The 13,625-nt window shown below is 31.2% G+C and overlaps 1 protein-coding gene across 3 annotated transcripts in view; it reads left to right on the top strand.

Annotated features, from left to right (window-relative positions):
* Positions 1–13,625, top strand: part of LOC136038559 (C2 domain-containing protein 5-like) — a 289,931-nt gene that overhangs the window by 62,179 nt on the left and 214,127 nt on the right. For all 3 annotated transcript variants that reach the window (XM_065721729.1, XM_065721731.1, XM_065721730.1), the window contains exon 10: positions 1,886–2,010. In XM_065721729.1, the coding sequence (XP_065577801.1) occupies positions 1,886–2,010 (125 nt within the window). The remainder of the gene's footprint in view (positions 1–1,885; positions 2,011–13,625) is intronic.

Genomic DNA, 13,625 nt, shown 5'->3' with positions numbered 1-13,625 from the left:
TACTTGCACTAAAAGAGTCTACTTTTCGTAGTGATTTCAAATATGTACAAAGTCATTCCACCGATCAAAAACTTCTAGCATAAGAATATTTCTATGCTTTAAAATTAAATTAAATCTAACAATTAAATTAAGACTAAAATGCCCTCAAAAGGGGAAGGAAGAGAAAATGGTAAGGACTAGTTTCCCCAGGACGACTTCGTGGTATCGTCTCCCGTTCATATTTTGCCTTGAGCGGCTCTTATGAACTTGTAATCGCAGAATAGTGCCCTTTTTGAAAAGTGGAAGAGATTGTACAACAAACAGCATACTGGGGCTTTCTACTATTGCTTGTCCAAACACTAAATCCGGCCAGAAAAAGGCCGAAATGCAATCTAAAGAACAGTGAAATAACCAACCGATTTAGAACTACCGAAAAGCTACTTTAGAAGCCGCCCCAGTTCCAGTTGGCAGTATGGTGTACAATTATGGAACTTGTTTTTGATATTTGGTGGGTCTTATTTTATTCCTAACTAGCTGTTGGGGTGGCGCTTCGCGCCGACCCAACACCTAGTTGGTGGGGGCGCTTAGCGCCCCCTCAAGCCCCCCCGCGCGCGTAAGTCGTTACGCGCCATATTAGTTACGCGCCATTGTAGTTATGTCCCTGTGTACCACCTATGAATATAGATAGATTTATATATGTGTTATGAACTACGTAAAACTTACGAATATACAACATTCTTGGCTTTCCCATTGTCTGTGCATATACAAAGCCTTATGTACTAATAATGACGTCAGATGCAAACGCTCTTTTTACAAACAAACAAACATGCATACACACAACTCGGTTTTATATAGATAGATAGATAGATAGATACAATACAAATTATCTGCGTAGAACATGCGAATATACAACATTGTTCGCTGTCCAATTGTCGCTGCATATAAATAGATTGTCAGGTTTACCGACCCTCGAACATGCAACGTACAATTGTCCATGGGAAAAACAATCAGTATTAAGATCTATACCACATTTTTCTAATGATTGACCTTGAGCTTTGTTGATGGTGATTGCAAATGCCAATCGAATTGGGAATTGCAATCTTTTAAATTGAAAACGGAGATCCGTTGGAATCATGGGAATGCTAGGAATAAGAACAGCCTCACCCTCAAAAGGCCCTGTCAAGATTGTGGCCTATATTACGTTTTCCATTGTTTTTTTTTACGGCAAGTCGCGTGCCATTGCAAAGCTTTGGTGGGTGGATATTTCTTAACAGTATTATTGGTACGTCTTTTTTTAGTTATAGCACGTCTGGTGGAAACCCTGAAAGATTCACGGAATTTAAAAATTCAGATGGATAATTAACTGCCTCATTTGGTTCCAAACCTGTGTCGACTGATTTGTAAAGGACTGCCTGGTCTCGAATCTTGGTCAAAACAATATTGTTGATTTCGTGGACGTCTATATTTTTGGGTGCAAGAATCGCTCTTTCACTTACCCATTTATTATTTTTATAATTGTTTAGAATATTCGGAAATACTTTTTCAATCAATTCATTTTTGGACGTCACTAAATTACAGAATTCAGCAGGTAGTTGTTCTAGAGAAAGCCATCGGACGTGCTCATCGCGCTTATATTAAAGAAAAATGCGGTAAATGTGAATCGGCCTTAAGAAAAAAGACTCCCACTTCATTTATAGAAGAGTGCGGCAATTGAATAATAAGAAGGACATCAAGGCGTGTTCCCTTCTTGACGAACATGGGAATGAAATATAATCCACAGACGGAATCCGCACTACTTTAAAAATAAAGAAAAAAGTTTAAAAATAAAATGACGTTTTTTTCCTTTATTGATGTAAAAATGGAAACTTGAAATGTCTTAATAACTGCCTTTTGTTTTGTTTTTTAGCGAGTAAAAGACTCATCAACTCTACCAGAAGCACAAGAGTATTTACCATGTTCTCCTTGTCACGTGCCTTATGCCAGGACAACTATCCCGTGTCCGGTAAAACTGGCAAGATGTAACGTCTGCAGGTAAATTGGACCCAGCTGTCATTTTACTTCCAAATTCTCCAGTTTTTTCCTAATTTGTAAAATTTTGTGTTTACAACCTACTGACCACCGGAATACTGAATTTTGAATGTTTCTATTTCATTCTTTTTGTTATTTAATAACATTTTCTGATCGTCCATGAATGTAAAAAGTGACTAAAAGTGTCATTGCTTCATTTGTTTATTATTGGAGTTTTTTTTTCTTATTTAATCGGCTGAAGGATCAAGGTTATTGAAGTTGGCTGAAGGAGATCTTTGGTCCTGGTGTCCTGGTCCTGTCTTGAAGGTTGAGAGAGAACAGGAGAAATAAGAAACAACGAAAAATCACAATAAACTTTTATAACCTAATTATTACATTTCATTACTAAACCCGAATGGCTGTCCTTGAAAATTAGTATTTTGACTATGGAATGAAATATGTCGGAGAAAGAGTCAGTCATGGACTCTAAATGAAGAAGTAAACTAGAAAAATATGTTGATTAAAATGATTTTGGGAGGTATTCAACCTTACATGGTCATATATTCTGCTACATGTCATCTGGCAATATTTTCAAAAATTTTCTTTATGAGGCTTCTAAAATTGGAAATTTAAAGTTTTTTTTTTAGAAAGGAATGTTTTGCGAAGTCAAGACTTTGAAAGTAATTAAGTTTAGTTTTTTATTGCACAATTATCTAAATGTAATAAGGAGACACAACATGGTTGAAATTGTATCCATTTATATTAACTAATTAATCATGACAGGGCAGTTTGTCTTTATGAATTTATGAGTTTTAGAATATAATGTTTCCTCAATTAAGACACAAACTATCCCCCATTTTGCTTACCATAGTTAATGTATCTACTTGATTAATTGATATACTGTCCCCCACCTTAATCTTTCAAATTTTGTTTCTCTATTCATTGTCATTCAAGTGACGGAATGGCAATTTTGTAAGTCCTCCCTATTTGGATGATTAATGTTTTCACTCTTCCCCATCTCCTACTGGTCAATAGCGTCTAGACGGAAGACGCTTGTCTATATTATCGCGTACGTGGATTTAGTCACATGAAGTCGAATTTAATGACTCGAATCTGTAGGGGACTACATAAACATTGTGTTCTAACTTTATTTTGCGCATTGTGATATTTACACAATATATATATATATATATATATATATATATATATATATATATATATATATATATATCATGAAAAGAGAAATCACCAATGCTACAGCACAAAAAAAAAAAAAAAAAAAAAAAAAAAAAAAAAAAAAAAAAAAGAGACAGAAGGAGAAAAGGAAGACTGTTTTCCTAAATTAGTGATTAATATAGACCAGCACTTGAATGAGGCCTTAACCCTACTCTTCCATACAATCACACAGGTCAAACAGCATAGCCACACACAATCAACCATAAAGAATAATCCATGGACAGGCAGTCATGTCGTCAATAAGTATAAGTCGTCATTTACCAAACAATAGAAAAAATAATATAGACAAATAATTCAGAGGCAACACCCAACATAAGGGCTCATCAGGAGAATACACTGGCCTATATAGGGTTTCGCCACTCTAAATTCTCTACCCAGCACAGTGTTGTGGCTACCACAGAATATCCATGGCATCCCCGCGTCAGGTATCACCCCCAAAATACATGCCTATGAAAAAAAAACAGCAAATGTAAAACAACCAAGTAAAACCAAAACAAGCTTATCCTGTTAATATATCCCTCCCTTTAGCAACAATAGGTAAACTAAATATTATAAATTTTACCAAATCACAAATATTAACACATTGCAAAAAACCTGAATGAACTAAACAATTATAGAATTCATCTTTACCATGTGGCTAATTTTTTAGAAAATCCGCTCAATTAGAAACACAATTCAAAATAAGTTGCGCTGTGACAACATTTCTCGAACCTGCGAAATTAGTTAAAAATTTCTTTAAGTATTTCTAGATAATTCTTTTGATATTTATTTAAAAGTTCGTTATAATGAAAACTAAATTTTTTAAATTGCCAAGTTAATTTATTTGCAGAAAAACCTCTTGATATCAATTTTTGGCTTAAGATTTTACATCTATTTTTAAAATCAATATAATTACTACAAATCCTTGCATAACGAAGTAACTGTGAGAAAAACGCTGAATATGTGATATTTGAGTGTATATTACTTTCAGGGAATGGGAAACTAATCACTTCAAAATCAAAATCATCCGTTTTATTATACATTTTAAAACTTAATTTATTATTATCACAAATATTAATATTTAAATCTAAGAAATGATCTTCATGACCAGCGCCATGACTAGGCTCAAGAATAAGCTCTGATGGATATATATTTTTAGAAATATCAATGAAATCCTTACAATTTAAGACCAAAATATCATCTAAATATCTTTTATTATTTGACAAAGCATGTTTTAAATTAATTGGATTATTCTTATCCATCATATATTTATATTCTAGTTGACTTAAAAACAAGTCAGCTATAAATGGGCTGGCATTCCCCCCATGGGAATTCCCATAATTTGCTTGTACAAATCACCCCCAAATCTTATATAAGTATTGTATAAAACAAATTCCAATAACTCAAAAATCATATCCAAGCTGTAACATCTCAAGTTAACTGTAGTATTAAAGCAGTTTGTCCATATAGCTTTTTTATTATAAATGTCTATTTTTAAAAACCTTTTACTAGATAAGAGGAAAGATTTCTTTATAACAGTTTTTAAATTATCAAACACTAAATTAAGTGATAAATTAGTATACATTGTCGCAAAATCGAAAGACTCAATTCTTTTAGCTGAAACCATTGTTAAAGAATCTATCACCTGCAGTGAATTATTAACACTCCAATATGGATTAAAATTCGAAAATTTTTTAATACCAGAACAATAGGTTTTAAGTTTATTTACAATTTCCTTTAAAATTAAAGAGAGGTCAGTAGCAGCAATTCGGGTTGGACATTTAGCTGCTCCAGCAATAAACCGTGGTTTAGGGGGATTCTTATGAAATTTTACAGTCCAATATAGGAAAGGGAACTTTTTATCATTGTCATTTATTTTAATATTAAAATTTTTAAAAAGTATTTCTTCAGTCTTTTCAATAAAATTCTCATCCTCTATATTTACCTTTTCGTAAACATTAGTTGTGCATAACTCCCTTTTTAAGATATCACAATACAGCTTCTGACAAATTATGGCAAAATTATTATTAGCTTTATCCACTGGCACAATTACAAATTCATTCTTTAGATTAGCAATTGCTTGTTTAATCTTCGCATTATAAAATAATGATTTAGTGTTACTATTTTTAAGTTAGAATATATTTTATTTCTTAATCTACTAATAATTAAATTCTTCCAACTTTGAAAACTCTCTTTATTTTTATTCTCTTTCTTACACCACTTATCAATAAATAAATCAAAATCATTTTCCAAGCCATCAAGAACACTCGATGGTTTCAGATGATGAGAAAGACGGAAATTAGCCCCTTTATTCATTATAATTTGAAGATCTTCTTGCTTTATTATTGACAAGTATATTATATATATATATATATATATATATATATATATATATATTATATATATATATATATATATATAATTTATATAAATTTAAATATATGGAAATGTGATTTACAGCTTCTGGAAGGGGTGGAAAGGAGTACTACTAAAACAGTAACAAAGATGAGAGACAAGTCTTATGATGAATGTCTGAATGAACGGAAATTATTTACCCTGGTTTACTGATGGTGAAGAGCTGATAGGCTAATGACATATAAGTTTACTTCATAAGATATACATATATACAGGGCATCCTGCCCCGGTTAGCTGGAGTAAGTAAAAAAGACGGTGACTTACAGGGTATTTCTTTGAAGGAAAAAAAGTTTCCTTTTTTTAGTTACTACTAACGAGGCATTTAGCACTCTAGGATTCGCAGATACAATTTTGGTTTAAAATGGATCGCTTTGCAACTATCATAAGATATCAAATTAAAATTAAAGGAAAAAAATTTGATGAGATGGATTTGCCTATTATTTTTTATATTTAAGAGCATACAAAAACTCTGAGTTCTAACGTTATTTTGCGCATTGTGTTATATACAAATGTACATTTTGAATAGTGGTGATGTTCCTATTTTTCTCAAAAAAATTGACCGCAACTCATTGTCATTCAACCGATTAAATGATAATTTCATTAGTCATCCCTATTTCCATTATTAATAGTTTTACTAGCCTTCCTTTCCTAGTGTAACATCTAAACAAAGGACACTGATATATATTATATCGCACAAGGATATAAATATGTGCAGTTCACTGCAATTACCTGAACCTGAAGGGGACTACAAAAACGTTGAGTTCTAACGTTATTTTGCGCTTTATTTTATTTACAAACGTATATTTTGGTATAGTGGTGTTGTTCATGTTTTTCTCAAAATATTTAGCGGAACTAATTGTCATTCAACCGATCGAATGACAATTTTAATGGTTATCTCTATATTCATTATTAATAGTTCTACTATCCCTCCTTTCCTTGTGGTCAGTAACATCTAGATGATGGACAATTATATTTATTACTAGCTGTTGGTGTGGTGCTTCGTGAGCACACCAACACCTAGTTGGTGGGGGCGCTTCGCGCCCCCCAAGCCCCCCCACGCGCTTAAGTTGTTACGCGCCATATTATTTACGTGCCATTGTAGTTGTGTCCCAACTTTGAATATAGACAGATATATATATATATATATATATATATATATATATATATATATATATACATATATATATATATATATATATATATATATATATACTAGCTGTTGGGGTGGCGCTTCGCGCCACCCCAACACCTAGTTGGTGGGGGCGCTTCGCGCCCCCCCCCAAGCCCCCCCGCGCGCGTAAGTCGTTACGCGCCATAATAGTTACGCGCCATTGTAGTTGTGTCCCTATGTCCCACCTGTGAATATAGATATATATATATATATATGGTTTTAACTACGTAAAACTTGCGAATATACAACATTCTTTGCTGTCCCATTGTCTTTGCATATAAATAGATTGTCAGGTTATCCCCCTGTTTCCCCCGGTGTCCCCGTTGTAGTTGTGTCCCTGTGTCCCGGTCGTCATTTATATTCCCTGTGTCCCGGGTCCCGGTCATCATTTGTATCCCGGTGTCCCGGTCTGTATATACATTCGTTTTTTAGTTTTGTTTTTCTCCTTTATTTTTTTCCTTTTTTTTTCTTTTTTAGCTTATTTAGATTTTTAGATTTTTTAGTTTTTTTATTAGTTTTTAGTTTTTTTTTCTTTTTAGTTTTTTTGTCCCGGTCGTCATGTATATCCCCCTGTTTCCCCCGGTGTCCCCGTTGTAGTTGTGTCCCTGTGTCCCGGTCGTCATTTATATTCCCTGTGTCCCGGTCGTCATTTGTATCCCGGTGTACCGGTCTGTATATACATTCGTTTTTTAGTTTTGTTTTTCTCCTTTATTTTTTTCCTTTTTTTTTCTTTTTTAGTTTATTTAGATTTTTAGATTTTTTAGTTTTTTTATTAGTTTTTAGTTTTTTTTTCTTTTTAGTTTTTTTGTAGTTTTTACCTTCTTTTTAGTTTTGTTAATTTTTTTTTTACTTATGTCCTGGTCGTCATTTATACTCCCTATGTCCCGGTGCTTTGTTGATTGCTAATCGAACATTCCTTTTGTCCTGGTCGCTTTCTCTTTGAGTGTCGTCATTTATTTTTTTCTTTTTTAGTTCTTTTAGTTTTTTCCTTTTTTTCTTTTTAGTTTTTATTGGTTTTTACCTTTATGTTAGCTTATTTTTCAGTTTTTTCCTTTTTTTTTAGTTTTTTTTTATTTTTTATTTTTTTTTAGTTTTTTACCTTTTTTTAGTTTTTTTAGTTTTTTTAGTTTTTTTAGTTTTTTAGCTTTTTTACTTTTTTTATTAGTTTTTAGTTTTTTGTAGTTTTTGCCTTTTTTTAGTTTTTTCAGTTTTTTTTTTAGTTTTTTATTGGTTTTTACCTTTATTTTAGCTTATTTTTCAGTTTTTTCCTTTTTTAGTTTTTTTTAGTTTTTAGTTTTTTTAGTTTTTTACCTTTTTTTAGTTTTTTTAGTTTTTTTAGTTTTTTAGCTTTTTTATTTTTTTTATTAGTTTTTAGTTTTTTTGTAGTTTTTGCCTTTTTTTTAGTTTTTTTAGTTTTTTAGCTTTTTTATTAGTTTTTAGTTTTTTTTGTAGTTTTTGCCTTTTTTTAGTTTGACAACTTATTTTTATATATATAGATAGTTTTTTTTTACTTATGTCCTGGTCGTCATTTATACTCCCTGTGTCCCGGTGCTTTGTTGATTGCTAATCGAACATTCCTTTTGTCCTGGTCGCTTTCTCTTTGAGTGTCGTCATTTATTAGTTTTTTCCTTTTTTTCTTTTTAGTTTTTTATTGGTTTTTACCTTTATTTTAGCTTATTTTTCAGTTTTTTCCTTTTTTTTTAGTTTTTTTTTTATTTTTTATTTTTTAGTTTTTTACCTTTTTTTAGTTTTTTTAGTTTTTTTAGTTTTTTAGCTTTTTTACTTTTTTTATTAGTTTTTAGTTTTTTTTTGTAGTTTTTGCCTTTTTTTAGTTTTTTCAGTTTTTTTTTTAGTTTTTTATTGGTTTTTACCTTTATAGTTTTTTTAGTTTTTTAGCTTTTTTATTTTTTTTATTAGTTTTTAGTTTTTTTTGTAGTTTTTGCCTTTTTTTAGTTTTTTCAGTTTTGACGTCACCTGATCCAGTTTTTTCAGGTGACGTCACCTGACCCATCCATCCATCCATCCACAGACAGACAACTTATTTTTATATATATAGATATATATATATATATATATATATATATATACTAGCTGTTGGGGTGGCGCTTCGCGCCACCCCAACACCTAGTTGGTGGGGGCGCTTCGCGCCCCCCTCCAAGCCCCCCCGCGCGCGTAAGTCGTTACGCGCCATATTAGTTACGCGCCATTGTAGTTGTGTCCCTATGTCCCACCTGTGAATATAGATATATATATATATATATATATATATATATATATATATATATATATATATATATATATATATATATATATATATATATATATATGTTTTTAACTACGTAAAACTTGCGAATATACAACATTCTTTGCTGTCCCATTGTCTGTGCATATAAATAGATTGTCAGGTTTACCGACTCTTGAACATGCAACATATAATGGTCCATGGGAAAACAATCCGTATTCAGATCTATACCTCATGATTCTAATGATTGCCCTTGAGCTTTGTTGATGGTGATTGCTAATCGACCATTCCCTGAGTCGCCATCGTCATTTATATATCCCCCTGTGCACCCCGGCGTCCCCTTTGTAGTTATGTCCCTGTGTCCCGGTCGTCATTTATATTCCCTGTGTCCCGGTCGTCATTTGTGTCCCGGTGTTCCAGTCTGTGATTTCTCTTTGAGTGTCCCGGGCGTCATTTATATTCCTTGTGTCCCGGTGTCCCGGTCGTCATTTATATCCCCCTGTGCCCCCCGGCGCCCCCATTGTAGTTGTGTCCCTGTGTCCCGGTCGTCATTTATATTCCCTGTGTCCCGGTCGTCATTTGTATCCCGGTGTCCCGGTCTGTATATACATTCGTTTTTTAGTTTTGTTTTTCTCCTTTATTTTTTTCCTTTTTTCTTTTTTTTCTTTTTTAGTTTATTTAGATTTTTAGATTTTTTAGTTTTTTTATTAGTTTTTAGTTTTTTTGTAGTTTTTACCATTTTTTTAGTTTTTTTATTTTTTTTTTTACTTATGTCCTGGTCGTCATTTATACTCCCTGTGTCCCGGTCGTCATTTGTGTCTCGGTGCTTTGTTGATTGCTAATTTATATTATATTTATATTTATATTTTTTATATTTATTAATATTTTTTTAGTTTTCTTTTTCTCTTATTTTTCAGTTTTTTCCTTTTTTTTAGTTTTTTCTTTTTTAGTTTTTTTTTGTTTTTTACCTTTTTTTAGTTTTTTTAGTTTTTTTAGTTTTTTAGCTTTTTTAGTTTTTTTATTAGTTTTTTGTTTTTTTTTAGTTTTTGCCTTTTTTTAGTTTTTTCAGCTTTTTTTAGTTTTTAGTTTTTTACCTTTTTTTTAGTTTTTTTTAGTTTTTTAGCTTTTTTAGTTTTTTTTCTTTTTTGTTTTTTTTGTAGTTTTTACCTTTTTTAGTTTTTTTTCTTCTTTTGTATTAGTGTGAAATAATTCAGACGTCATATGCGGACAAACACGACGTCACTCGACAGACAGACAGACAGACATAACCCACAAACAACTTATTTTTATATATATTTATTCATATTTTTTTAGTTTTCTTTTTCTCTTTTATTTTTCAGTTTTTTCCTTTTTTTTAGTTTTTTTCTTTTTAGTTTTTAGTTTTTTACCTTTTTTTAGTTTTTTTTAGTTTTTTTAGTTTTTTAGCTTTTTTAGTTTTTTTATTAGTTTTTATTTTTTTTGTAGTTTTTGCCTTTTTTTATTTTTTTTCAGTTTTTTTTTAGTTATTAGATTTTTACCTTTTTTTAGTTTTTTTTTAGTTTTTTAGCTTTTTTAGTTTTTTTTTCTTTTTAGTTTTTTTTGTAGTTTTTACCTTTTTTAGTTTTTTTCTTCTTTTGTATTAGTGTGAAATAATTCAGACGTCATATGCGAACAAACATGACGTCACCTGATCCATCCACAGATCCACACACAGACAACTTATTTTTATATATATAGATATATATATATATATATATATATATATATATATATATATATATATATATATATATATATATATATATATATATATATATATATATATATATATATATATATATATATATATATATATATATATATATATATATATATATATATATATATATATGTATATATGTTCTTAACTACGTAAAACGTGCGAATATACACATTCTTTGCTGTCCCATTGTCTGTGCATATAAATAGATTGTAAGGTTTACCGACTCTTGAACATGCAACATGTAATTGTCCATGGAAAAAACAATTCGTATTCAGATCTATACCGCATTTTTCTAATGATTGCCCTTGAGCTCTGTTGATGGTGATTGCTAATCGAATATTCTCTGTGTCCCCGTCGTCATTTATATATCCTCCCCTGTGCCCCCTGGCGTCCCTGTTGTAGTTATGTCCCTGTGTCCCGGTCGTCATTTATATTCCCTTTGTCCCAGTGTCCCGGTCGTCATTTGTGTCCCAGTGTCCCGGTCTGTAATTTCTCTTTGAGTGTCCCCCTGTGCCCCCCGGCGTCCCTGTCGTCATTTGTGTCCCTGTGTCCCGGTCTGTATATACATTCGTTTTTGAATTGGTATATGATGAAATAAATTTTGTGTTTTTTTTTCCTTTTTTCTTTTTAGTTTTTTTGGTTTTTACCTTTTGTTTAGTTTTTTTTTTCTGTTTTCTTTTTAGTTTTTTTTGTAGTTTTTACCTTTTTAGTTTTTTTGTAGTTTTGTTTTTCTCCTTTATTTTTCAGTTTTTTTCCTTTTTTTCTTTTTTAGTTTATTTTTTAATTTTTTTATTAGTTTTTAGTTTTTTTCTTTTTAGTTTTTTTTTGTAGTTTTTACCTTGTTTTAGTTTTTTTAATTTTTTAGTTTTTTTTTTTTTTTTTTTTTGTAGTTTCTCAGACCTAGAACCTGGAACATAACGCGTTACCAACTCAGCTACTCGGGTTTGAATACATTCGTTTTTGAATTGGTTTATGAAATAAATTTTTTGTTTATGTTTTTCTTTCTTTTTTTTAGTTTTTTTTTGTAGTTTTTACCTTTTTTAGTTTTTTTTCTTCTTTTGTATTCAGGGTTGAACCTTTCAGATTTACAACCTGAAACATAACGCTCTACCAATATTAGTTACGGGCCATTGTAGTTGTGTCCCTGTGTCTTTTAGTTTTATTATTGGTTTTTACCCTTTTTTTTTAGCTTTTTTAGTTTTTTTCTTTTTTCTTTTTAGTCTTTTTTCTTTTTCAGTTTTTAGTTTTTTTACTTTTTTTTTATTAGTTTTTCTTTCGTTTTAGTTTTTGTCGTTTTTACCCTTTTTTTAGTTTTTTTTTAGGTTTTAGTTTTGTAGTTTTTACATTTTTTTAGTTTTTTTTTTCTTTTTTAGTTATTAGTTTTTTAACTTTTATTAGTTTTTTTAGTATTCTAGCTTTTTTAGTTTTTTTTTAGTTTTTTTCCTTTTTAGTTTTTTTGAAGTTTTTACCTTTTTTAGTTTTTTCTTCTTTTGTATTTAAGGTTCGAACCTGGAATCTCTCGAACCTAGATCCTGGAGCATACCGCGTTACCAACTTAGCTACATCAGCTTGTATACTTTCGTTTTTGAATTGGTATATGATGAAATAATTCAGACGTCATATGCGGACAGACAGACAGACATAACCCACAAACAACTTATATATATATATATATATATATATATATATATATATATATATATATATATATATATATATATATATATATATATATACTAGCTGTTGGCTACCAACACCAAGTTGGTGGGGGCGCTTCGCGCCCCCCCCCCCCCCAAGCCCCCCCGCGCGCGTAAGTCGTTACGCGCCATTGTAGTTGTGTCCCTATGTCCCACCTGTGAATATAGATATATATATATATATATATATATATATATATATATATATATATATATATATATATATATATATATATATATATATATATATATATATATATATATATATAATAGCTGTTGGGGTGGCGCTTCGCGCCACCCCAACACCTAGTTGGTGGGGGCGCTTCGCGCCCCCCCAAGCCCCCCCGCGCGCGTAAGTCGTTACGTGCCATATTAGTTACGCGCCATTGTAGTTGTGTCCCTATGTCCCACCTGTGAATATAGATATATATATATATATATATATATATATATATATATATATATATATATATATATATATATATATATATATATATATTTATATATATATATATATATGTTTTTAACTACGTAAAACTTGCGAATATACAACATTCTTTGCTGTCCCATTGTCTGTGCATATAAATAGATTGTCAGGTTTACCGACTCTTGAACATGCAACATATAATGGTCCATGGGAAAACAATCCGTATTCAGATCTATACCTCATGATTCTAATGATTGCCCTTGAGCTTTGTTGATGGTGATTGCTAATCGACCATTCCCTGGGTCGCCATCGTCATTTATATATCCCCCTGTGCACCCCGGCGTCCCCTTTGTAGTTATGTCCCTGTGTCCCGGTCGTCATTTATATTCCCTGTGTCCCGGTCGTCATTTGTGTCCCGGTGTTCCAGTCTGTGATTTCTCTTTGAGTGTCCCGGGCGTCATTTATATTCCTTGTGTCCCGGTGTCCCGGTCGTCATTTATATCCCCCTGTGCCCCCCGGCGTCCCCATTGTAGTTGTGTCCCTGTGTCCCGGTCGTCATTTATATTCCCTGTGTCCCGGTCGTCATTTGTATCCCGGTGTCCCGGTCTGTATATACATTCGTTTTTTAGTTTTGTTTTTCTCCTTTATTTTTTTCCTTTTTTCTTTTTTTTCTTTTTTAGTTTATTTAGATTTTTAAATTTTTTAGTTTTTTTATTAGTTTTTAGTTTTTT

This window comes from Artemia franciscana, chromosome 18, assembly GCF_032884065.1.
Source record: "Artemia franciscana chromosome 18, ASM3288406v1, whole genome shotgun sequence".
NCBI classification, from domain to species: domain Eukaryota; kingdom Metazoa; phylum Arthropoda; class Branchiopoda; order Anostraca; family Artemiidae; genus Artemia; species Artemia franciscana.
The sequence above is the reverse complement of the archived record's forward strand: the minus strand, read 5'-3'. Positions and strand labels throughout refer to the sequence as shown.